The following is a 27367-nucleotide window of genomic DNA, read 5'->3' on the forward strand; positions in this document are numbered from 1 at the left end:
GTGTGAGAACAAAACATCAGCTCTCCTCCCAGCTCCACGGCAAGCTATGCTTTCAATGCAAGATGACAACTCATAATAATCTGCTATGTTAGAACATGGTACTGAAACTTAGCGAAGTATTTACTTTCTACACCTCAATGATCTGAGAAATATGAAAAATTCACACCATATTTTTGGTCCTATGAGGCAAGGACTAAACTTATTCACCTCAGATATCTTTTAGTTTATATAAGATACTGACAATCTATTTTCCCCTTGACAAGCAGTTGGCATGATGCTGCAAGTCGGTGAAGTGATAACAGCTTCAAAGCTGCAACATACATTGTCTCAACAAGAAGTACTATTCTGGAGCCAAAGAGGAGCATAGTTCTATTTGTTAAAGCACCATTAATTCCTTTTATATGCTGCTGTAACTACTCATCAAGGCCAAAACAGATTATATCTTTAATGTATCAAAAAGATCTTTTAGGTGAAATAGTTCAGCAACACCATTTAAATGGGGATAAGACCTGTGTGCTGCGAATTGTTTTCGTATTTCTCACTGGAGCATAGAAATAAAATCCCTCGGCCACTATTCATTATTACACACACACTGGGTTACCAGAGTCGACTAAAACTGCAACAGGAGTTATTTATTTTCGCTCAACTTACTGAACTTACTTTACTTTCTGAGAAGCAACATCAGTGGTGAATTTGGAGTAACACTAACATTTCTCCTGTTGCCATATTAAAATTTGCTTATTCTGCCACAACACAGTGAAATTTACATAATGTCTCCTCACTAACATGCTACCGCTGTTGTGATAATGACAAATCCTGAGAGAGAGTTCAATTAAACAAGGAACTAAGCGGAAATCAGATCAACAGCTTATGAAAGAGAACATTCTCAGAAAAAAATAATTATTATCATAAATGTGTATCAGTAATTTCTTCACTTCTGCTGTTGCAAGGCACACTAATTCTCATTTCATCAGCCATTGATGACCCTTAAAACATTTTATTTCCATTGAAAAAGTGTGCAGTTACTGAATATTGAAAGAACTGTGACAGACACCCAAACAACAGGGAACTGACATGCATTGAGACTACGAAATAGTGCATTGATAATGGCTAGGCACTAGCCAAAATCTGGATTTGCCAAATGAAACCTGCAAAAAAGGATGACTGACTGCTGTGCTCTATCATTTATAAATCAGATCACTGTCGCTGAGTGTACCCACGTTCCTTATGGAAGGTAACCTGATGAATTTCTACAGAAACAGAAACTACTACATAATAGGTATAAAACAAAGCATAGGGCTATAGACAGAGATGCTGAATGAAACACATTTGTCAGGCAAGAGAGCAATGCATAAAACCTTCAGTGACTTACTGTAGCAGAATATTGTCAAATTAGCTTTGACAAAACCCAAAGAAAGTTTCATCATATGTAAAGGCTGTTAAGTGGCACCAAAGTTAATGTCCCATCACTCACTGACAAGACTGTAACTTAAGCTGAGAGTAGCAAAGCAAAAGCAGAAATGCTCAACTCTGTTTTCAAATATTTCTTTACAAAGAAAAACCCAGAATTGCCCCAACTTAATTCTTGTACCACTGAAAAGATGAATGAAATAGATATTAGTGGCAGTAGTGTTGAGAAACTGTTGAAATTGTTAAAAATAAACAGAGCTCCAGTGTCCGATGGAATCCTTATTAGATTCTATACTCAATTCACTGCTGAGTTAGCCCCTCCATTAACTGTAATCTATCATGGATCCCTCAAACAAAAAACTGTGCCAAGTAGTTGGAAGAAAGCATAGGTCAGACCTGTCTACAAGAAGGGTAACAAAAGTGGCCCACAAAAGTACCATCCTATATCCTAGACATCCATGCAAGATGACAACTCATAATAATCTGCTATGTTAGAACATGGTATTGAAACTTAGCGAAGTATTTACTTTCTACACCTCAATGATCTGAGAAATATGAAAAATTCACACCATATTTTTGGTCCTATGAGGCAAGGACTAAACTTATTCACCTCAGATATCTTTTAGTTTATATAAGATACTGACAAGCTCCAATGTAATGAGGTATCTCGAATAGAATGACCTCCTCCATGCCAACCTGCAAGGATTTCGCAAACGTAGATCATGAGAAACCCAACTCACACTTTTCTCACGTGGCATCCAGAAAGCCATGGATCAAGGCAGTCTGGTAGATGTAGTATTTCTCAATTTCTGAAAAGCATTTGACTCTGTACCACACCTATGCTTTTTATCAGAAGTTCTATAACAGGGGGTACCAGATGAAATATGTGACTGGATTGAGGATTACTTGGTAGGGAGGACACAGCACATTATCTTGGATGGAGAATCATCAACAAATATAGAAGTAACTTTGAGTGTACTGCTCGGAAGCATGTTGAGTCCCTTGCTGTTAATGTTGTATATTAATGATCTTGCAGACAATATTAATAGTAACCTCAGACTTTTCACAGATGATGCAGTTATCTACAACAAAATACAGTCTCAACAAAGCTGTACAAGTATTCAGACAGATTTTGATAATATTTCAAAGCGGTTCAATGATTGGCAGTTTGCATTAAATATTTGAAAACGTAAAATTGTGCGCTTCACAAAAATAAGGTACCCTATGAATGTAATATAAGTGAGTCACAGCTGGAATCTGTAAACTCAGATACTTGCATGAATGACTTAGTAGGGGCATGAAGTTGAATGACCACATGGGCTCAGTCATGGGTAAAACAAGTGGCAGACTTTGGTTTACTGGTATAATACTAGGGAAATGCACTCCGTTTACGAAGGATACTGCTTACAAAGCAACTGTGTGACCCATCTTAGAATACTGCTCAAGTGTGTGTGGCCTGTACCAAATAGGACTGGCAGAGGCTATTGAACGTATACAGAGAAGGGTAGCAAGAATGGTCATAGGTTTGTTTGACATGTGGGAGAGTGTCATGGAAATGTTGAAAGAACTGTACTGGCAGATTCTTTAAGATACACAGAAACTGTTCCCAGAATGTCTACTAATTAAGATTTGAGAACAGGCTTTAAATGATGACTCTGGAAATATACTACAGCCTCCTACATATCAGTCCCATAGGGCTCATGAGGATAAGATTAGATTAATTACAGCATGGACAGAGGCAAAGGAACATACCCTCTGCCACGCACTTCACAATGGTTCACAGAGTATAGATGTAGACATAGAACAGTGTCACATGACTTCACTTCACGAGACACTGCAGGGAGGTTTGGAATTTAATCCAAGACAATGGTGGAAAGACTGGTGATCGGAAACTTTACACCACCACCTTTTCTCTCATTGACGGAGAAATATTGGCAGTGAAAATTTCATCCCCGGTTTGAACCAGCTTACCTCTGAGTCGAGTGCTACCCCAGAGGCACGAGTTAGCGACCTTGGCTATGGAGGCACGTAAGTAATACACATTATACAATAAAAGATTACTTAGAGGACTCAGAGTAGAGATTAATGATGAAAAGAGAAAACTATAACACCGTCAAATTATACTAAATAATGACAATGCAATACTCCTGTAAGAAAATGTGCCAAATAACTAATGTCTTGTCAATCCTCTGAATTCAAAATCTCGCTCCTCAGAGGAGGAGGAAACTCAGCTGGTCTGAAAGGAGTGTGTCGGGACATACATGTTCTTGGTCCTGGAGTAACCAGTGGGTATTATGACAAATCCTGTATTATTGTGAGATGAGCCCTGGATGAGTAAATAAAAGATTACTAGCTACCAATTAGTATAGCACCGTACACACTAATGTACCCCCTAGACGGCCGCAGTGGCCAAGCGGTTCTAGGCGCTTCGGTCTGGAACTGCGCGACTGTTATGGTCGCAGGTTCAAATCCTGCCTCGGGCATGGATGTGTATGATGTCCTTAGGTTAGTTAAGTTTAAGTAGTTCTAAGTTCTAGGGGACTGATGACCTCAGATGTTAAGTCCCATAGTGCTCAGAGCCATTTTTAATGTACCCCCTACCGGGTGCCATCTTTGGTTTGGTGTTGGTGGACTAAAGGAATGTGTATACTCAGTTCACAGTGAAATAATTTGCTACCTAACTGTGGTTGTAGACAATGTGACACTTGAGGCAGTGCACCAATGCTGTGCCAATAATAAAGATGAAGATTTTGAAACTTCAGTTCACAGTGAAATAATTTGCTACCTAACTGTGGTTGTAGACAATGTGACACTTGAGGCAGTGCACCAATGCTGTGCCAATAATAAAGATGAAGATTTTGAAACTTCTGTTCACTTCAACCCATCTTCTACTCATGCATACACCTATCACTAGAGTACAACTGCATTGATGAGCCAAAACACTATGACCACTGCCCACTGCAAGACTGACTGTTGCCTAGTGTCGCTGTCGGTACATGATGCAGTACAGAAAGTATGTAAGAGGAGCAGGGATGAATGGGGAAATCCACTGACATAAGCGACTTTGCAAAAGAGTAAATTGTTTTGGCCCAGCTCCTGGGAATGTGCATCTCTGAAATGGTGTAGCTGGTTGGCAGTTTTCATTCTATTCTTATGACCATCTATGAAAAGTGGTTTAAGGACAGTGAAACCATGAGTGGGCAATTAGATGTTGGACTCAAAGCATCATCACAGAATGTGGAGGTCTGAGGATTGTACACGCTGTCCAAGCAAAATAGTAGGTGATCTGTGGCAGATCTGATGCCAGAGTACAATGCTGGTGCAGGCATAAGTGTTTTGAAGCACACCTTTCAGTGTACACTGTTGAAAGTGGGTGCCTGCAGCAAACAAATACTGTGTGTTCCCTTGGTGACCCACTAGCATCATCAATTATGATGGCAGTAAGCACAGGATCACTGAGATTGGATCATGGATCAATGGAAAGATGTTGCCTGGTTGCATAAATCATGTTTCTTGTTACACAAGGCTAATAGTAGTTTATGGACACCCTTTCACCTTGGAGAATGGTTACTCGAAACACGCACTATGCCATGGACACAGTGCAGTGGGAACAGCATTATACTACAAGGGATGTTCACCATAGCTTCCGTGAGACCTCTGCTAGTAATCAAATACACCTCAACAGCTGTGGACTGTGTGAACATTATTGCAGACCATCTGCACACCTTAATGCTTTATTTCTTTCCTGATGGAGATGGCATCATCCAGCAGAATAATTGTATGCCTCAGAATGCCACAATCATGCTACAATAGCAAACTGACACTTACGTCCTGGCCATCAAATTTGCTTGATCTGAACCCAATTGAACATCTGGAACACTATCAGATGTCAGTTCCACACTAACAAATCACCAGTCTGTCATTTACGAAAATTGCGTGACCTGTGCATAGACATCTAGTGCCACATACCTTCAGAAACCTAGCAAGAATTGTCAAATCCACATCACGTAGTCTCGCTGCTGTATTGCATTCCAAAGGTGGACCAACATGGTATTTATTACTTGGCAAAGTGAAGTGGCAATCTCACCAAGGTGGCAACACTGTCGCACTTATGCCCAAGAAACAAAAAGGGGAAGTAATACTTGTGCACATACCAGTATTCTTACAAGTGGAGCACTGTTCCATGTAGTCTGTTTATCACTGCTTATACATGACACAATCTGTGGAAGATGAAAATCTAGTTTTGAAATCAGTATCTGATGTCTGCTATCGTGTTTACATGTTAGGCCTGAAACTATTTTGCTAAACCAATCAAATATCGGTTTTTGAATGTCACTTGTCAAATATGATTTTTAACAGAGAGAGGAGCAAGAAGATATATTCAAAAGTCTTATCCATGCAAGATAGTTTTATTGCTCTCACCAGATCACTTGCATTATGGAAACTGAACATTATTGTAATGAAAAATTTTGGACACTTACAATGGCCAAAAATATTCAAAATGGAAAATGGTTCAAATGGCCCTGAGCACTATGGGACTCAACTTCTGAGGTCATTAGTCCCCTAGAACTTAGAGCTACTTAAACCTAACTAACCTAAGGACATCACATACATCAATGCCAGAGGCAGGATTCGAACCTGCGATCGTAGCAGTCGCGTGGTTCCGGACTGAACGCCTAGAACCGCTAGACCACAGCGGCCGGCTTCAAAATGGATATAAATATTGTCACTAATCACAAAAACTATTTCACGTGATGTTCTACATAATTAAAATTAATATTCATGTTCAAAGCATTGGCACAGCATGGTAGTTAAGATACAATCATAACAAGCAACGGCTTGTGGGTTGGAATAGTGTCAGGTGCTGTGAAATTTTTACTTTTTAATCCTTAGGAAAATGACTTGATTAATTATTTTTACCCAATTGATTGTATTTATTTTAGTTCCAATCCTTTGTCATGTCATTTAACCACTGTGTTAAGTTTCTATTTGCCCATTATGCTACAGATGGTTTCAAAAAGTCGACTCCACATCTTCACTTGTAAGTTACCGGATATTTTGTCACCAGGAAACGAATGTGGACAAGTGCATTTGCCAGTAAGAGAAAGTGGGTATAATAATTTACAAATTAACCCACAACAAAGGATAATACAGCTGTCATCAATTAGTCTAATTTTGTTAGTTCAGAAGGTATTTCAGCATGTGTGTATCTTGTTTTGTAAAAGAAAGAGAAAATTTGATTCTCCTCAAATAGATAAAGTAAAGACTTCACAATTAGCAAAATGCTTTTCTTCCCTTTATTCCCCACAAAATCACTTCCTCCAAATAATCAAGAGTTTAAAAGGCAAGAAGAAATCTTGTAACTGCCGTGTTGCAGGCAATTTGTTTTTAGACTCATATATGAGAAGTGAATCCAAACTGAAACCCACATCACTGCCTTGCATGCAGAACAATAGAATACTGACCAGCACTTTTATTCAACAATACTCACCTGACACTGTCACTTTGCCAACATTTGTTTACAGAGCAATGTGAGTGAGCCCGTGTTCCATCAAAGTAAATCTCTGTCCATTTCGTTTCTGGTGCTTTTGATTGTTGCAGAAATGGCATACTACATTAGGTCCCATAAAAACCTAATATAATATGTCCTTTCAGCAACTATGTCCTCTCATTCACAGATAATAGCACTTTTATTTTGGCACCTTTTAACGCTAAATCTCATACAGAAAACAATTTTTCTACAAGTTTCTTTGCTAGCTTTGAAGTTTGGTTATGTATAACAAAACTTGTGTGGTTTTTGCAAAGTTGCTATCTTTTTATGTTGTTTGTAATAGCGTAGAAATTGCTGCCTAATGATACCTTTCTTCGCACTGTCAATGGAATACTTCTTGCAAGGATCTTGCTTCTCCTTCATTAGCACCAAAACTTGAATTCCAGTACCTTCTTCCATAATTTGCAAACCATTCTGTTGCTTAGTTTTTAACTTTCTGGCTGTACGTTCCATCGCCTTCTCAAACAGCACAGTATGTCCCTTCTCTTTCTCATTGTCAACAAAGTTAATCACATTAACAACAAGCAGTCATGCCAGCCCACAAAGACTTTTTTTTAGCATCCATCTTCTATGCTTGTACTGTGATGAAACAATGCATACTACATTAATTGGAACGTGGTTGTATCTAATAATGTGGTTACGTTAGTTCCTGATATTGCTGAATTACCACTTTGCCTTGCCAAGTACTAGCACATGATCATAATGGTTTGGCTCATCGATGTGTGAGTCACACATGCCACCATTTCACCACCATGAATCATATTAAGAAAATACTAAACATTTGACCTGTTTAAAATTCTAGAAACTCACCGCATAGTACAGTATAGTGTTGACAAGGCTTAGCAATCTCCCCTGCTCTACTTACCACAGATAATTACAGAAACAAAACTGTGGTGTCACCGCCAGACACCACACTTGCTAGGTGGTAGTTTTAAATCGGCCGCGGTCCATTAGTACATGTCGGACCCGCGTGTCGCCACTGTCAGGGATCGCAGACCGAGCGCCACCACAAGGCAGGTCTCGAGAGACTGACTAGCACTCGCCCCAGTTGTATGGACGACGTAGCTAGCGACTACACTGACGAAGCCTCGCTCCTTTGCCGAGCAGATAGTTAGAATAGCCTTCAGCTAAGTCCATGGCTACGACCTAGCAAGGCGCCATTAGTAACATTGCATGTATCTATGGGGTCTCACTTATATCGTCAATAGCGATGTACCAAGGATGGATTAAAGTTAAGTATTCCAGAAGCTACATACTTTTCTTTATAGCATTCATTACGTATCCTGTTACAGACCTATCTCTTGCCTGCGTGAACTAAACGCGTGCCTTTCGGCTACTTCCGTGGCGTGGCTGTCTTGCTACGCCACAACAAAAAATTTTACCATAAACATAGTGACTGAATTCAGTGGACAGTGTAATATCATATAAATAAAATATCCTCTTTCTTTGTCCCTCATTATTTAACATCTGGATGCTTCAATAAGAAAATTTATACAACAGTACAAGTCAGTTAATGTTTGAGATGCCCTGCTTACCTGCTAGTTGTTGCATCTGTGCAGGTACCCCAAAAGGAACTCTGAGCAAAGCTTCACTAATGCCTGGAAGGTTTGCCTCCGATGTGGGAGGTGGAACTCCAACAGGAGCAGGAGGAGTAGCATGTGGAAGACCAGTTGCTGTTTTATCCTGTGGAGCAGCAGGTGCAGGCAATGGGATCTGTGAAAGCTGTCCATGCACTGGGCCTGTCATCATTCCCACTGGGCCACCAGCAGCTGGAAAGTCAATCACACTGGAGATTCACTTAACCATTTTATACACAGTACAGTAAATTATCTTGTTATATATAATTTTCACTATGGGCAAAATACATACACTACAAATCTTTAACAACTGCACATAACTTGGCAACCGTAAGCACACTGGTCTTAGATTGTTCTTACATACTCACTGGAGCACGAGACTGGCCATAGGCGATACTGCATGATGTGGGCTGAGGTCAGTTCAAGCCCTACATTCATAACATCCAAACTCCACAGCAGTACTCTGAATAGTGCCAAGCTGGCTAATGCCTGAGGTACACCAATCATCCTGCAGCGCTTGGGAGGTTTCCTCCTTTACCATCACATCATACGCAGCTTGCTACAACTTGCAAATAGTATTGTGTGAACACTGCAAAAATGTGATGTCCTTGGACATATCTTGACTGACTATCAGTCACCTCTGTGGATTCTGTCATTATTATTCGAAACACTATGTATCTGTAGGCGGTATTTCCTTCTTTCTGGTAGGTTTCTTAGCAATTCTGGACTCAGAATATGATGGTGATGACCAAGGTGAAAGCAATTAAAATAAATAGGAATTCATACATGAAAAAGATATAAATCATAACTTATGCTGTGTTAACAGTGGCTCTGACAACGGTCGGCAGACACAGTCACCACAGGCTGCCTGATAATACTGGCCAACAGTTTAGTCACAGTACGTCCAATCCCAGTCGTCAGTTTTGGCAAGACTAAGGAGGTTACAATCTTTTCAAACCAATATTAGCCTTGAAAAGAACATGACGATTACTATACAATCTTTTGTCAGTTATTAGACAACCAGACAAATTTTACAAATATATGACATGAAGGGAGAAACATCCTATTACCTACTTGAGATGATTGGTGGTGCCTTTAAAAAGCAATATTACAAACACACTGCACATTTTCAAATAAATTCAGGAAAACAGACATACATCAATCAACCTTTAATGACTGTTACACATTTGGCTTTCAGACAAAGCCTCCTTAAAAAAAAACACACACACACACACACACACACACACACACACACACACACACACACACGGTTGCCATCTCCAGCAGCTCGGACCAGGATTGACAGCAGGCCTAACCTTGTTGGCAGGGATTAGTGATCACAATTTCACTATAGCGATGGTGGTTATTCCAGTTAATACAGCCATAAGGAAGGCCAGGAGACTATTTGTGCGAGAACAAGCAGATAAGCAGTTGTTAACATCCCACTTAGACAATAAATGCACATTATTTAGCTAAATACAATGGATGTAGCAGATTTAAGGGTAACATTTAAACTGATTGCAAATCATGCTCTGGCGATGTATGTGCCTAGTTAGTGAATTAAGGATGGGAAAGACCCTGCATCATTTAATGATCAAATTCAGAAAATCTTAGGAAAGAGAGACTGTTGCACTCTTTGTTAAAAAATGAATGCACAAATGTTTACAGGTAAAAGTAGAAAATCATGCGTCCATAAGATCAATGTAGAAAGCATACAATAATTTCCACCATGATATGTTAGCAATAGATGGTGCGAAGAAACAGAAAATTTTGGTCACACATAAAATCGCTAAGCAGATCAAAGACTTCTATCCAGTTATTTGTCGATCAGTCTGATGTGGCAATAGAAGACAGGGAAAGGAAAGCTGAAGTTTTAAATTTCATGTTTAAGAAATCATTTAAGCAGGAGGAATGTACAAACATTCTGTCATATGACTGTACGTTTTACAGAGAATACTCTGCAGCACTGGCCCTTTACTTAGCTTGCTTTTATTACGAATCTCTTGCCCAGAGCAAAGTCCCATGCAGCGGGATAAAAAAAGTGCAAATGACTCCTGTTATAAAGAAAGGTAAAAGAATAGACCTACATAATGACAGACCAATACCCTTAACAGAATTCTTGAACACATACCGAGTTCAATTATTACAAAATTCCTTGAGAAAGTAAATCTTCTGTTCACAAATCAGCACAGATATAGACAGTATTGCTCGTGAGAAACTCAGCTTACCCTTTTATCACATGATATTCAACAAACTATTGATGGAGGGCAACAGGTAGATTCCATATTCTTAGATTTCTGGAAAGTGAGTGACACGGTGCCCCACTGCAGACTATTGACAAAGGTCCGAGAATACAGATTATGTTGCCAGACATGAGGGTGGCTCAAAGACTTTTCAAGTAATAGTACATTTTCCTCAACAGCAAGTGCTCATCAGAGGCAAGGGTGTTGTTAGGAATGCCGCAGGGAAGAGTGATAGGATCACTCTCATTCTCTATATAAATAAATTATCTGCTGGACAGGATGAACAGCAATTTACAATTGTCTGCTGATGACGCTGTGGTGTGCAGGAGGGTGTCATCATTAAGTGACTGTAGGAGGTAACAAGATGAATTAGACAAAATTTATAGATGGTGCGATGAACGGCAGCTTGCTCATGTGGATGAATAGGAAAAACACCCTGTAATGTTTGATTACAGCATTAGTAGTGTGCAGTTTGACACTGTCACATCAATTAAATATCTAGGTTTACTGTTGCAAAGCAATATGAAATTGAATGAGCACGTTAGGTTGGTAGCAGAGAAGGTGAATGCTCAACTTCGTTTTATTGGGAGAATTTTGGGAAACTGTAGCTCATCCATAAAGGAGACAGCCTATAGAACACTAGTGCAACCTGTTCTTGAGTACTGCTCAATGGGTTGGGATCCCCACAAGTTTGGATTAAAGGAAGACATCGAAGTATTTCAGAAGCGTGCTGCTAGATTTGTTATCAGTAGGTTTGATCAGCATCCAAGTATCACAGAAAGGCCTCATCAACTAAAATGGGAATCCCTGGAGGGAGGATGAAGCTCTTGTTGAGAGGCACTATTGTGAAAATTTAGAGAATCGGCATTTGAGGTCAACTGCAGATTGATTCTACTGCCCTCCAATGTACATTTTGCGTGAGAATCATAAAGATAAGACGTAAGAAATTAGGGCTCACACAGAGGTTTACAGAACGTCACTTTTCCCTTGCTCAATCTGCAATTGGAACAGGAATGGAAATGACCAGTAATGGCACGTGTAACCCTCCGTCATGCACCATAGATGTAGATATATGGTGTAATACATCCACAATCAACTTCTTGTGACTTCCCACAGTGATCATAGGAACCCAACAAGCCGTTGTAAAAATGAACTTAAGCCTAAAAATGATGATACAGTTCGATTTGTTATGTATCACACCACCATTCGTGTTGCTTCCCAAAATACCAACTCAGTTGCTCAAATAGATGTACAAACATTTTTCTGCATAGCTCGTCTATCAGTCAATCATTGGTAGAGACCTGGAAAATCTGTTTGTAGTAAATGCAAATATAAATAAGAATTCTACCTCAAAATAAAAAAAATGCAAAATTACCTAATAAATACTAATTTACAGCAAATCGTACTAAGGAACTATTTTATGAGAGATACTTTGAAACAGATTTATTTTCAGAATGCAAATATAAAAAAGGAACAAATTTTCAGTTACTGGTATCTCACAACTTTTGGCAAAGCTCAATTAGGAAAGAGTATGAACACATTTGCAAAATAAAGAGGGCACTTGTACACGAAAGCAAGGACATATCAGTGCACCTGTTTAAGTTATAAACTGCTGCCACAACAATTCCATGAGATTTAGCATTTTAGAAGAAACAAACACATACATCTAGCTGCTGGCTAAACCTGGTATTTAAGCAGGCTCTTCAATGTGCCAGTTTTAGGTGAGGATATTTTGAATTGTGGTTGTGTAACATTCCAGAAGAGGTTGGGCCTGAACTACTTCATTTACAATGCTGCAAACCTCAGCAACCCGGTAGTTCATTACCAAATGCTACACACACTCTGTTTTGATTTGGGTTGTGTGTCATTTTCTTTTCTTAATAATGGCCAACCATGAGGTTCAAGCACGGCACACACAATAGCAGGAGGGATTGGTGACCACTGACCATGTGACAGTTCTGCTTTCGCAGAAACAGAGAACACAGATGTATGCTGGCTGCCCATCAGTAGAGCGCTGCATCTGAATGGCAAATCTGTATGAGCAGCTTTCATTTACATCAATCCCTGCACACGAGCATGCAAAATTATGTGGCTGGCAGTTCACTCATTGGGTAACACGTTGTGCTCACTGATGGAGTGACAGGCAACAGCTGCATGGTCCTGCCATGGGGCTAAGGAACCAAAGCCTCTACCTATACAGCTTTGACACAACGTAGTAGCATTAATGGGCCTGGTAAGTAATCAAATGTGTTTAGAATTAGAGTTTCTTTTAAGCTGTCAATTTTCCATGTTTTATATAGAGAAGGTGTGTGCTGTACACCTGGGATTCACCAAGTGTTACAACAGTACCATGAAAATTAAGTGATAACCAAATATTGAATGTTATTGTTTCAGCTATGGAACTGTATATTTCCATGAAATAATAGCTAGTGAGCTTTCAGTCAGCTGCTAAAATCACATTGGACTTTTGAACAGAATAAAGCCAAAATAATTATGTTGAGTGTGACAATAGACTATAATTGTCAACTTTGTTTATAATTAACAAAAGAAACTTCAATCTAGCAACACCATATGCTTTCATGAGTAAATTGAGCAAATTAACTGCAGTAAAACCCCGTATTAACGAACCTGCTTTTAAGGAAATCCCGCTTTTAAGGAATACTTTTGTTGGTCCCGGCGATAACGCCATAAAAACAGTGTTCCTGAAATTCAGTTTTAACAAATTGCACTTTCTTTTAAATCCCGCTTTTAAGGAATAAGTGTGTTACAATTCGCATATTAAAATATGGTCTGCAGCTGCATTTCTTGTTTTCGGACATTAAACCGTAACGTTAGGCTTTGATCATTTGCATTCTTAAAATCAATGTCCGCGTTAGCGTTCTGATATTGGTCTCATATCGATAGCTGTGAAGTTATCGAGATTTGAAAACACAATTCTTCCGCACTACTGCGCTCCAGCTGACGTGTCTGACGCTATAAAGTGAAAGCATTAAGTGTATACGGTAGTTGTGTAGTCTACTTACAATAGTGTTTTTGTACGTGTAATATGGCCAGCAAACGAAGAAAACTGACAATACAGCAGAAGCTAACAATTATTCGGGATTTTGAAGAGAATCGCAATACCTGTATGAAATTATGCGATGTTGCAAAGAAGTACGATTTGCTGCCATCATCTTAGTGCAGAATAATAAAAAATAAGGAGGCTTTATTAAATTTAGAAGCACACAGTTCATGTTCATCAAAAAGGAAGAATATTTGTGAGTCGTCTTTCAAAGCCGTAGAAACTGCTCTTTTAGACTGGTTTCACGGAATAAGAGCCGCAAATATTCCCATAGGTGCCAATGTGTTGCGTGAGAAGGCGAGAAATTGCACTGAGGATGGGACATGAGAACTTCAGTGCATCTAACGGCTGGCTAGATCGTTTTTAAAAAAACATGACAATCTCTCAACCCAAAATTTAAGTGGAGAAAGTGCGTCTGTGGACAATGAAAGTGTGGAGCACTGGAAAAGTTATATTTTGCCACATCTGATTCAACGGTATGATTCCAAAAATATTTTTAATGCTGATGAGACTGGTGTATTTTATAACCTCCTTCCATCTAAAACGCTTTCAATTAAGGGTGAAAAATGTCATGGAGGACAAAAAAGTAAAGAGAGAATGACAGCATTATTGTGAGTGAACAATGATGGAAGTGAAAAGTTGCCATCTTTAATTATTGGTAAATTTAAAACTCCGAGGTGTTTTAAGAACATAAAGACACTTCCATGCAAATATGAGTTTAACAAAAATTCCTGGATGATGACAGATATTTTTATAAGGTTTCTGAGGATCTTGAACTCAAAGATGGGTGCAGCAGGAAGAAAGATAGTACTTATCCTAGATAGATGCCCTGCTCATCCCAAAGATACCTGATTTTTTAAGAAATATAAATGTTGTGTACCTTCCTACTAACTGTACAAGTCACTTGCAATCACTGGACTTAGGCATAATCCATTTAGCTAAAGCTAAATATAGAATGGCTCTAGTGCAGAAATCAATTTCATTCTCGCAGAAGAAGCAAGTTACGAAATTGAATATTTTACAGGCCATGCATATGTTTGTTGCCCCCTGGAATGCAGTCACACAGCAGACTGTCATAAACTGCTTTGCAAATTCTGGCTGTGGTGCAACATCATTTGTATAGGACGATATCCATGAAGAAGATTGGAATGTTATACATATTCCTGAGACTGTGACATTCGAAGATTTTATTTTGTGTGATGATAATGTCCTTACTTCTATACCCACTATGGACATGAGTGAGCTGTTTGTTGCTGATATTGGTGTAAAAACTGAAATTGGTGGTGACGAGGATGATGATGATGAAGATGTGGACTCACCAACACCAAGTTTTTTTGCAACTGTGGAAGGACTTTAGACTGTTTTCGGAGATGAGGCATTTGGGTTATCTGAAAATTGAATGCATCCTTATGGAGGAAGGAGTTTAACAAACAATAAAAGAACCTTTACATACCATTTATCTCAGACTAAGTATTTTACAGAATGAACTTTTGGCACTCTGGCAAATAAATGGAGAATGCAGAATTTTCCATCGCCCAATGGATGTTCGAAAAGAATTTGTAGCTTCCATAATACGTGTGTGCTGTGTTTTATAAAATTATGTGCCAGAGAGATGGCTACAAATTTGAAGACACATTGAACATCCTCTGGAACTGGAAATTCCCACATGCGTTCTGCACTAGACACCCTGGTCACAACCACCTGTACAGAGCCATGTGGCTGCTGTGCAGTCTGATGTGTGCTAGTGATTGCCACAGCCAGGAAACTATAGTTGCCCAGCACACAGACTACAATGCACGTCACTTTTTTATTGGCTGCTGTAGACAGCCTGGCAAGCACTTTACAGCCCTTGCACTACTGGCTCAGAACCCTTCAGCTATCTCTGCATCTCCCAATACATTTCCCCCTCCCACTGCTCACATGGTGCAAGTACTCTACACAAGCAGCCAACAATAACTCTCCATCTTCAGAACCTTTCTTAGATTGCTAACAACATCAGATAAGCGTGTCTCCTTAGTATAATTATGCAAATCATGGTTGTAATGCTACAAAATGGGTGAACCAAGCAAGGGCACAGTGGTTCCTAATGATTAACATCGTCAGACGTTTAATAAATGTCTCCTAAAATGTTATGGAAAGCCCTTGGAAGTTCAAAGTCACCCAAAGTCTTTTAGGATTAACTCTGAGTAAGTTTGCTGTTAGAATATGGAATAGTTTTTTTTGATCCAACATCTGTTTATGCAATTACGCAGAGTTCTGAGATTCAAAAATTTCAGAAGAGACTCTGAGTTCAAGTATATAAAAGAGTTCGTAATATTGCACTTGCAACTTGTGTACTGTGAAAGTGTCAAGATACAATTAAAAAACATTTTTACCATTCTATACCAAACAAAATTCTTGAAGTAAAGTCTTACATGTGATTCAAAATAGTTGTAGTTCACCTCTGTTGCCATTTATGACCAATGGAGTATTACAACAAACTTCCAGCATATAATAGCCAAAGAAATGTCAAAGAAATTGGGTCACGAGTTCTGAGCGACATTATGATGTAAAAATAAGTTTTTGTTTGGAATGTGAGTTGAGCAGCAAAGTTAAAGTGGCATCATACCAAATTATTCAATGAAAACTACCGCGGGATCGATGATTTCTCAATGTTTGCTGAAGAAGCTCGCGAGCTGAAAGTCACGCAATGAAGTCATGATTAAAGATGAATTCCAAAGTGCATTGCATGTGTAGAATGTATTACTTTATTGTCACAACAGTAAATCTCTGTCAATCAAAGTTTCTGATGAGGTGTTTCAAAGTAAGAGTTTTTATGACCACTAATTTAAAAGAAATGAGAAGTACATTCATTTAATAAATGATAAAGAAGTGAAGCAATAAATGCAGTTGGATTTCAACTTTATCTATTATTCTTAACACTTTTTGTTCACCGATACGAATAAGTGTTTTCATTTGTGTAAGTGAATAATGTTTTGAATAACATTTGTTATTCACAAATAACAAAGAGTAATTTATATCCTCTTTTCAGTATTCGCATAAATTTTGCCATAGTCTGGTGCTAAGCAAAGTGCACTGAGCATGTGCACACGACAAAATCACAACCTATGCGTAAGTGAGTGGAGGCATGTGAAATTCCCATGACTGCGGACAAGCCCTCATGCACTGTGACTGCCCCGCAGCTGGTGTACATGTGCTCACGCAATTGTCATTATTGTCTATCTTCAGCAACTTCCACCAATGTATGCGAAGTGTATTCACACTCTCACTTGCACACTGCCAAGTACATACGAGCCGCCAGCTTGCAGGGCTCTATCAGGTGAGGAAGAGGTGGAGCTTCTCCACGCTGCTCCTTGCCCCACAGATGGTGGACGTTCTCATTTGGTTATGCTAGTGACCGATTATAGTGTATGTACTATACAGTCCAGAGACAAAACTGGTAATGTATTTCGACCACACCGAGTCTTTCTGTAAGCGTAAATCAACACTTTTTGGTCCTACTTATACTTAAGTACCTTGTCAGTTCTGTCTGTAGCATTGTCAAATGTCGATTATGAGTTGCACAGCTTTGAATCACCATGAAAAGGCTCTCTAATATGCTAATCAGGGGCTATATTCTACTGGTTCATAATCAGTGTTCTACAGATCTTTAAATAATCTAAAAAGATGCAAAAAGATGAATAATGTTGAGAAGAACCTGAATTCAGAAAACCATGTAAGAAAAAGAAAAAAAAAGTGTTAAAGGTTTTGTAGAAGCACCAAACGCTGTTGCTATAAGGATTTAAAAAAATATTTATTCTCTTTTGTTTTATCTTCAATCAGCAGCATTCAAATGAAAATGTTGAAACTTTTGCAGGTACAATGCCTAATATTTTCTGGAGCAGCCTTTATGGCTTGGTGTGGAGTTGCATGTTACGTAGAAAAGATATTATTTGTTACTTTTTAAAATGCTTATGCACATACATTACCTATGGGACAATTTCCACTTTAATGTATCTGTGCTTAGTTGTGTTACTCCTATTTTATGTGTTTACTGGGTTTTCTTCCATTGCAAGTTCCCTTCTGGCTAAACACTTCAACTCAGTACAACACACAATTCATCTTTTTCCACCATATCTCTATTCAATCAGATAATGGTACTGTCCTATTGCCCATCTCATATCTTCAGTCAAATGTGGCATAAAAGTAAGGCAGCAAAAAAGTGAGAAGAGTACTTAACGATCAATGAAGTAGCTACATATTCAAGATGAATAGACATGATTTACCTTGATTCATCTGAGTTTATGATTAACACAGTAATTTGTTCCTTTCTGCTATTTTTATCATGATTATTGCCTACATAACGAAGATGCATTACAACAAGACATGATCTTTGGTTGTATAAGCATAACTGCTTACAAAGGTTCTTTCCATGTGTAACATGTTCATAACAAATACATTTTCTCTAACACACAAAACACTTTCACAGGTGTGATGAATCCTTAAGGTGTCTTTACTTCCTGAAGGTCAGAACTCTAGGGATGAAAAAGTATATCCATATAAAGAGCGCATGGTTTGGGCATGTGATAATAAAAATTGCCAAATGTACACATTATAAACATTTCATTTATGCAGCTCCCAACTGTGACATCTTTTAACACTTTTGCCACCAGTGAAATTGATAAAGACACATATTAACTGACGTAACTGCCTCCTCTTACTCATTTATCTATGACACAATACACTTATTACACCAATACTATCACTACAACAATAAACGCAGATAGTGGCCAGTCAGTTCTAAAAATAGAACTCTATCAGACACTAAGAAAACCTGAAAAACATGTGACAGCACAAATTTCTCAACAAATTCTGGAACAATTTCACCATATTCTGCTGAATATTAGAAAACTGCACTGCTATTTTTTATTAGAAATTTACAGGCAAGGAAAACAAAATTTCAGATGGTATTCAAACCAATGACTGATGTTAAATCACCAGAAAACCACATACATCAATGCCAACATGAGGAGACATATAAAAACTGTCCACAAATTTATCAAACTACAGATTGTCATTGTTTACATCAAGAGTTGGACGAGAATTCCCATTCCTAAAATTTGTAGATGTCACTATTATTTTCTGAATGCCGTACCTATACAGCACTCACAAATTATGATTCTAAATTTTACAATGATACAAACTAACAATATGACAGCACTATATGCCTCTTTGTACATCTGTTTCACTCACTTGAAGTAAATGGGGAGTTCACTGGTTGAGGTACCCCACCCATCATCTGCTGGTGATGGACCATCTGATTCCCAGGCATCAGCAAACTCTGCATACCTGGTGGTGGTACTCCAATTGGCACACTAGGCATAATACCATGTCCCATTGTCATGCTAATGGGTGCTGAATTGTGAGAGGAAACATCACACATTAGAACTGCTACAAAAAGTGAACATTATAATCTTACAAAACGACTAGCAGAATAATCTAAGTTCACATGAAAAGTATATCCCCCACAGGTATTAATAGCATATAATTAATTAAATGCAATAGGAAATTTTCAACAGATCCATAAGCAAAACATAATGCTATGTTAATTCACTCACATTTCTGCCATTAGGTTGATTTATCTTGGTTTATTCTCTCTTATCAGTCTTTAAACATATTATTATTCAATTTCTGTCATTCAAAAAATTATACAATTTATTACCAATTACTTTTGTGCACCACAACTATATTGAGAACACAGTGCAAACAGGTTTTTTGTTACCAATACCCGTTAACACTCAATAAACAGACGGGCAAAAATATCTAAACTTGCCTCGGACAACAGTCATTAACAGCAGTAATGTAAAGTATGAATAATGGAGGATGATTTTTCTCTAAACAATATCTGAAGAAATACAAAATATTACATCAAATCATCAGTACAGCTGATCTTCATATCTATCTCATCATCAGTTAGCTGAAGGGGGGAAAAATTCTTTAAGTAAATATTGCAAAAATTTGGCTTTGGAAATATCAAAATCAAAGAGAAATCAGTAGGTAAACTGAACATCACCGATTAGATTGCCTTATTATCCTTACTGTGTACCCAATTAATGCTTATAAGGGGATTCATTTTAAGGGACATTAAAGTCGAATTGCTACTAACATCAATCAGATGTTGAAATGACAGTTTTAACTCTAAAACACTTGAAATTTTCCACTTTATTCTAAAGATAACTTACTGTGAAATATTCCTCAGTGCTTTTTACACACATCAAAAAGCATTTTTCACTTAAATGACTATTCATTAATAATCGATTACAAAAGAATCTGCAAAAATGCAAATACGATTTTTATCAGTGACATCGATACGACAAAAAGATGACTTACGAGGCACATTAGGAATCCCAAACGGTGTTACAATGGGCACTGGAGGTCCAGAGGGTGGAGGAACGGCAGTAGGAATTTGTGCAGGCAGCCCAGGAACTCCAGCTGGAGCTGTTACACCAGTTATATCAGCAGTTCGCAGTGGAGGTGGCTGGGAGGTGTCAACATTTTGGGCAGCTGTGCTCGGTACAGGAATTCCATCTGGTAGCGGAATATAAGCTGCTGGAGCTGGGGCTGGGGCTGGAGCTGGGGTTGGAGCTGGAGACAGAGCTGAAGATACTGCTGGGTCTGATGCGGTGGTCTGCTGTTCTTGCTGCTGCTGTGGTCCAGGTGGCGGGGGAGGTGGCGGCGGCGGCGGTGGCGGCGGCGGCTGCTGTTGCTGAGTCTGAGCTACAAATTTATTTTCATTGTATAGTTAACAATGCCATTATTTTTGGATAAAACCTGCAGAATAACAGATTGTGGGCAACACATTAGTTCTGAGCATTCTGCCTCTTATATCTAAGCAAATACAAAGTTTATTACCGTATTAAGCACAAAACCTCTGACTGTTTTATAATATATTGATCATTGTCCATAACAATAATAAGGCAAGTGTTGATGCAAAGAAACAACTGTTACTTTTTTAATTATCTTTATTGTGTCTTCATATGGAAGAAGTTAAGGGGTCATTAGGCAGAAATTTCTGTTTGACCACAAGAAACTTTTACAGTACCACGAAAACCAGAGAGTGACAGTTTTCTACAGGGTGGAGCCAATTTTAAAATCTCTGATGTAGATTAGGATCTACATTTTAGTCATCATAGGATGAATTTGCACCAAGAAGTATTAAGATAAAATACAAAAATGTTAGAGTAAAAAATTTAGTGAAATGAGGATTTCGTCGTAGAAATGAATTAAACACCATATGCGCTGAATAAAATGTGTGTGAGAATGGGACAAAGGTTTAGATGATGCACAGGATTTTGTGTTTAAGTAAAGTTCCCATTCCCTCTACACGCTATGTCAACAGCTTCCCTAGTTGTCGTCCTCAGGCATTTGCTGCTTGCTATGTGCTACCATAGTTGTCGTTTCCTGGCACCATAAAAATATATATATATATATATATATATAGAGAGAGAGAGAGAGAGAGAGAGAGAGAGAGAGGGAAACATTCCATGTGGGAAAAATATATTTAAAAACAAAGATGATGTGACTTACCATACGAAAGCGCTGGCAGGTCGATAGAAACACAAACAGACACATACATACAAACAAAATTCAAGCTATCGCAACAAACTGTTGCCTCATCAGGAAAGAGGGAAGGAGAGCGAAAGACGAAAGGAAGTGGGTTTTAAGGGAGAGGGTAAGGAGTCATTCCAATCCCGGGAGCGGAAAGACTTACCTTAGGGGGAAAAAAGGACGGGTATACACTCGCGCACACACACACACATATACAGACACAAGCAGACATATTTAAAGACAAAGAGTTTGGGCAAAGATGTCAGTAGAGGCGGAAGTGCAGAGGCAAAGATGATGTTGAATGACAGGTGAGGTATGAGTGGCGGCAACTTGAAATTAGCGGAGATTGAGGCCTGGTGGGTAACGGGAAGAGAGGATATATTGAAGAGCAAGTTCCCATCTCCGGAGTTCGGATAGGTTGGTGTTGGTGGGAAGTATCCAGATAACCCAGACGGTGTAACATGTGCCAAGATATGCTGGCCGTGCACCAAGGCATGTTTAGCCACAGGGTGATCCTCATTACCAACAAACACTGTCTGCCTGTATCCATTCATGCGAACGGACAGTTTGTTGCTGGTCATTCCCACATAGAATGCATCACCCAATGAGATAACTTTGTATATTTTCTGAAGAGTTACTTATAGTGTCAATATTTTCCGAGTTATGATACTAAAACTGGTAACAATTATTAAATTATTAAGCATAGCATACACTTTCAAAACGTAATAGGGGTTCGAGTACAAAAACATTATGTCTCACACTAAGTTTAACTTAATTTTGTTTTCCTCTGGAATAACAACTCAAAATTTTGCTCTTATTCTTATTATTATTATTATTTTGTCCAGATAGCTCACATTATGAAGAAAGTTTTCCGAAATAGCCAATGAAATTCTTCAACTAAAATGGACTACATTACCTTACTGAAGAAATTTGCTAACTTTAATAAGATATTGTACTTACATGGGCACAAGAAAAGTTTGCAAAGTAGCAGCATAATGTTGTTAACAGGCTATAACAATAAACCTCTTGCCTTGAAAGAAAGGTCCTATGAGCCTGAACAATCTAACAGGCATAGTCCGTATCAATTCAGGCAGGCTAGGAAAAAATCTTACCTTCATAGTCTCGGATGTTATTGAATTTAGCATATGTTAAAATGAAGGACAAAGTAAGGAACACGTGTTTTCTGCAAAAATATTTCTGCTCCGAGATACAGCCCGCCAACGATGACACTGCGCATACCATTTTGAAGATGTGGATTTTGGAAAAAATCTTAAAATGCTGTCTCTCTGGAACAGTTGAAACATAATTGCTTTATGATTACAAAGAAATCCTCCATGTGGACTTATCTGCCAAAGTTCTTTTACTATAGCATTCTGAACTTTTTTCATAATTTATGAAAAGAATTTTTTTTTTTCAAAATGCCAATCCATAAAATTTTGATTTTTTTCTGTTGGTTAGTGCCATATAGTTCTACATACCCTCAAAAGGAGAGCTTCCACTTTTAGGCTGAACAGCTTTTATGAACAATTGAAATCTTTGCCATACATAAAACCTATTTTAGTACCACATTATCACATAACAGGCTCATAAAAATCAAAACATAGCCTTATTTAACATAATTTTAGTTTTGAAAGATGAGAAAAAGACTCATTTTTCAAGAATTTTAAATAGTTCCAAAATGTATGTGAAAGGTCCAAAGACTTAAAGGTTTCAATTTACACAACTTCTGTGCACTCTGTGTTCCACTGCTTCAGTATCTTCCTTGTCCGTCCCCGGTAACTGAATGGTCAGCGTGACGGACTGTCAATCCTCTGGGCCCAGGTTCAACTCCTGGCTGGGTTGGGGATTTTCTCCACCCAGGAACTGGGTGTTGTGCTATCCTCATCATCATCCTATCATCCTCATCGACTGTAGGTCGCCCGAGTGGCGTCAAATTGAAAGACCAGCACCCAGCGAATGGTCCACCCGACGGGGGGCAGTATCTTTCTTTGGTATAAAGTGATGCCTTCCTGTTGAACCAATAGGAACTGGAGCACTTACGAACTTCAAAACATTGTGAACAGGAAGTGAGCACTGATGGAGTTGTTGCTGTCCTTCAGCTGGAAACCTATATCCAGCAGCTAGTCCAAATGGTAGCATTAAGTTCACTGCAATCCACAACTCACAGTCATACACACATGCCACAAACATCCCCCTTCAAAGATTGTGAATCTGAATATTACCTTACTGTTTCTGTGGTGTTGGTCAAATGAATGAAATTTCTTGTATTTTGCTCTTTCAAGTGTGTGCAATATGAATTTGCCAATCACTTCGAGTCCAAAAATGTGTATTTTGGGTTTCTTTTACAGGATTAGTTTGTTTGGACTATTCTTCTTTTTTCTGCTCATGCAATTCTTCAATATCCTCTTTGGACAAAAGAATGAGGGCTGTGGATGTGTAAGATTTCAGGACTCTCATAAAATCCTCAGCATTCTGAATCACAGCTGTATTGGGTCTGCAAAGATTATGTTTTGTAGTATGGTGCTTCAGTACACTACACCATAACATGACCCCTTCCTGTGACCAGTAGCACTGTATACCCAGTCAGTTTCTGCAAACTACTTACTCAATTCAAACAGCTGGTAATGATTTTTAAAATTACTAGGAGCACAATCAGGAATAATAATGATCTTCTCTGCCCCTGTTTGCAGTTGAAGAATTTTGCGCATTGCTTGCAAAGCTTGGGCTGAGTCATGTTCTGTGCCATCACTCATAACTGCAACACTTGTGGTCTTGTTTTGAAAATATGTAAAAATTGAAACCTGGTCATTACTTCAATGATACCCTTTGTACTTCTTTTGGGAGAATTACAGACCAGTTCTCAGCAAAATCACAGTGAAGCACTAAACATAGTTCTTCAGCCTGTACACACCCTTTCACTTCTGCAATGTGCTGTCGTTGCAATTTCTTCAGATGCTGGTGTGTTACTACTTTCACTGACCATTTACCAGGTTCATCAATGAAACTGTCCTTTATTTTCCTTCAATGTCGCATATGTAATTTTTGCAGAGTTATCTACTACGTCTTCCAGGCCAAGTGTCTGTAAAGACATTCCTCCTTTTCCAGGGCAGTCAGATTCTTGAAACAAACAAGTCTCTCGTTTTACGTCACAGACTACTAATTACTTCACACACCCAACCAAGTAAGGTCTTAAAAGTTACCACACAAAGTTCAAAATTTGCACAGTACACACATAAACAGACATCTCTAGATGGGTGTGGAACTACCCTCTTAGGTAGTAGTGCATAACATTGTGATCTTCCAGAATGATAAGTTGTATAGTTGCTCTTATGAATTGCAAAAGTTTCTTTAATAGTGAGAGTCATGTACCTCTTCGCTTTCACAACTTTTTGACCTTCAACTGTTACAGTTATAATGTCGTCCTTGTTGGCACTCTAACGAGAAGAGTCCCATTTATCTTCCAGGTAAAATGACTGCACTATTTGAACTTGAGCTACAGAATACCATAATAGGGATCTGGTCTTCCAAAGACTCCTTTTACAGACCTCACATTTCTTGATTTGTCTACCATTTACTTTGATACTGATGGAATGTGATTAAAAAAAATTTTTTTTTTTGAAAATTTTTCTGGAATAACAGTTAAAACTTGCATCTTTTCATTGTAGGGTGCACAATATTCAACAGCTGAATTGATATTTGTGAAAAATTCCTGGCAAGAGGTGCAAGAGTGCATTGGTTCATTTTCTTCTGAAGATGGAATTTCTACTGTGAAGAGTTTGGTCAGTTTTGCTGTAGTGTATTCATCCACACTTTAGTCATTTCTCTGTACTTTCTTGATGCATAGAGCTTACGACTTGACTTCACTGATCACAGTTTCTTAACAAGACTAACACCTACCTCTGTAGCTGACTGATTCAGGGTATTTAATTCTTCCTCTACTGATGCAAAATCTGCATCATATGAACCATTGGAGGCTTCACTCTTTTCAGATACTATCATTGTTGTTATTCTGTCAAGACATTTAGAACACAAAAGTCGTCACTGGAAACACCTTCAATTTGAAACAGTCTTCAAATGAGAACACTTTATTCCCAACCTGAACAAAGTCTGGTTTTTTGTTTCTCTTAAATATCACTCTTTTATGGATGTGCAAATAGTCAGCACACTCCACTCTCCTATGGACCCAATCAGAAAACATTTTGAACAGCCCTTTCCACAAAACACTGCAACTGTGTCCACTGGCAAATTCCTCACGAAAACACTGAACCCATTGGATGGTCTCAGCTTTCTTAAAAGCCTCTTCAGTAAACAAATTAGCACTGAACGACTACAATACAGAAACTTACTGTGAACAAACATGACAAAGAAACTGACAAGAAACTACAACAAAGTGTAAGAAATATCTGCAACAATGAAAGTGAAAAGAAATAAATGCAACAAAGAAAGTGATAAGAAATAACTGCAACAAAGACAATAGAAATAAACGTTGTAACAAAGAAATTAGTAAGAAACAACTTCAGTGAAAGTTAAAAAAAATGATTTTTTAAAAATAAAACCTGTCCAACTTAAAAGTAGAAGCTCTCCTTTACAGAGAATATAGTACTACATGGTACCAACCAACAGAAAAAAATCTAACTTTCCTGAATTGGCATTTTTGAAAAAATGGAGGATACCACTGAAATCAAAAAGCAATTATTTTTCAAATAAAAAAAACTCTAACAAAATATCTAGAACTGTTACAGAGATACAGCATTTTAAAAATTTTTCCGAAATTCGCATCTTCAAAATGGTGTCTGTAGTGTCATCTTTGGATGCCTGTATCTCAGGGCACTTTTGTGGAGAAAACAAAAAAAACACTGTTTTTTACTTATGCCTGAATTTTAACATATGCTAAATTCAATAACATCTGAGACTATGAAGGTACCCCCCCCCCCCTCCCCCTGCAGATATACACATTATGCAAATAGCACATTAATATTTAGCTTTTACTGAATGCAGAAACCTTTCATACAGCCTTGAGGCTGTAGTGCGCCAGAAATCTCACACAACTCTTTCTTCAGATTATAAAATACTATGTAGTGTAAATAAAACAAAACTGCAACTGGAATATAACTTAGTAATTTAGTTATCTGAAGAAACTGAAACCACATATAGCATCTGATATTAACTACTAGATTTACTTTAAAAAACTACAGGAGTTGTGAATAATCTTGAATAGAGCTCATTCTTTATGATACATATTGATCTCACCACTGTATCCACTGCTCAAAACAATGTTTTAAAAGTCAATTATTGAAATAATGGAAAGCTACCATGACAATCCAGTAACAATCTTGAACAAAGTTTCCTTCATCCTTTTCTTGTTTGTTTGGAAAATGACAAGAGGCAAGAAAAATAATGTACACAGTAGTTAGACAAAATTCTCTCTCAGTAGTTTTTGTTAAAGCATACTCTTGATCTTCCACATCTAACACAGAATTTGATGTATATCCTCAACTCGTCCAATGACAAATGTGACTGATAGCACTACCGGTTACAAAAACAAAATTTTAAATTAGTAAAAATCAGATATATCATGGTTTGTGCGCTACAGGTTTAGAGGAAAACCTCAACTCAGGCTGCTTAAGTTTACATTACTCTGCTCCAGGTTCATGACGTATCAAAATATCTGATACAATTTAAGCTGAACATCAGCAGCAATTTAAGATTAATTTGTTGCAGAAATGCTGGTTCACTGTTGGGTAGATCCAAATGTTCTTCCATCACATCTTGATGTGGTGTACAAGAACATATTTGGAACCCTCTTCCCAATTTGTCACTATAATAAGAGGAAAGATATGGTTTGCATGTAATGGAACTCCAGCACATTTTGGTCATATTGTTTGAGATACTCTAGATGATATCTACCATGACAGACAGACAGTTACAAGAAGATTAG

General features: G+C 38.2%; 1 protein-coding gene across 1 annotated transcript in view; it reads right to left on the reverse strand.

Moving 5' to 3' along the window:
* The window catches only part of LOC126470662 (uncharacterized), a 201061-nt gene that overhangs the window by 44771 nt on the left and 128923 nt on the right, over window positions 1-27367 (reverse strand). The window contains exons 13-15 of the mRNA XM_050098653.1: window positions 20212-20598; window positions 19075-19236; window positions 8497-8730 (exon numbers count right to left, since the gene is read on the reverse strand). Coding sequence (XP_049954610.1) covers window positions 8497-8730; window positions 19075-19236; window positions 20212-20598 — 783 coding nt within the window. The remainder of the gene's footprint in view (window positions 1-8496; window positions 8731-19074; window positions 19237-20211; window positions 20599-27367) is intronic.

The sequence above is a fragment of the Schistocerca serialis genome, chromosome 3 (genome assembly GCF_023864345.2).
Source record: "Schistocerca serialis cubense isolate TAMUIC-IGC-003099 chromosome 3, iqSchSeri2.2, whole genome shotgun sequence".
Lineage (NCBI taxonomy): Eukaryota > Metazoa > Arthropoda > Insecta > Orthoptera > Acrididae > Schistocerca > Schistocerca serialis.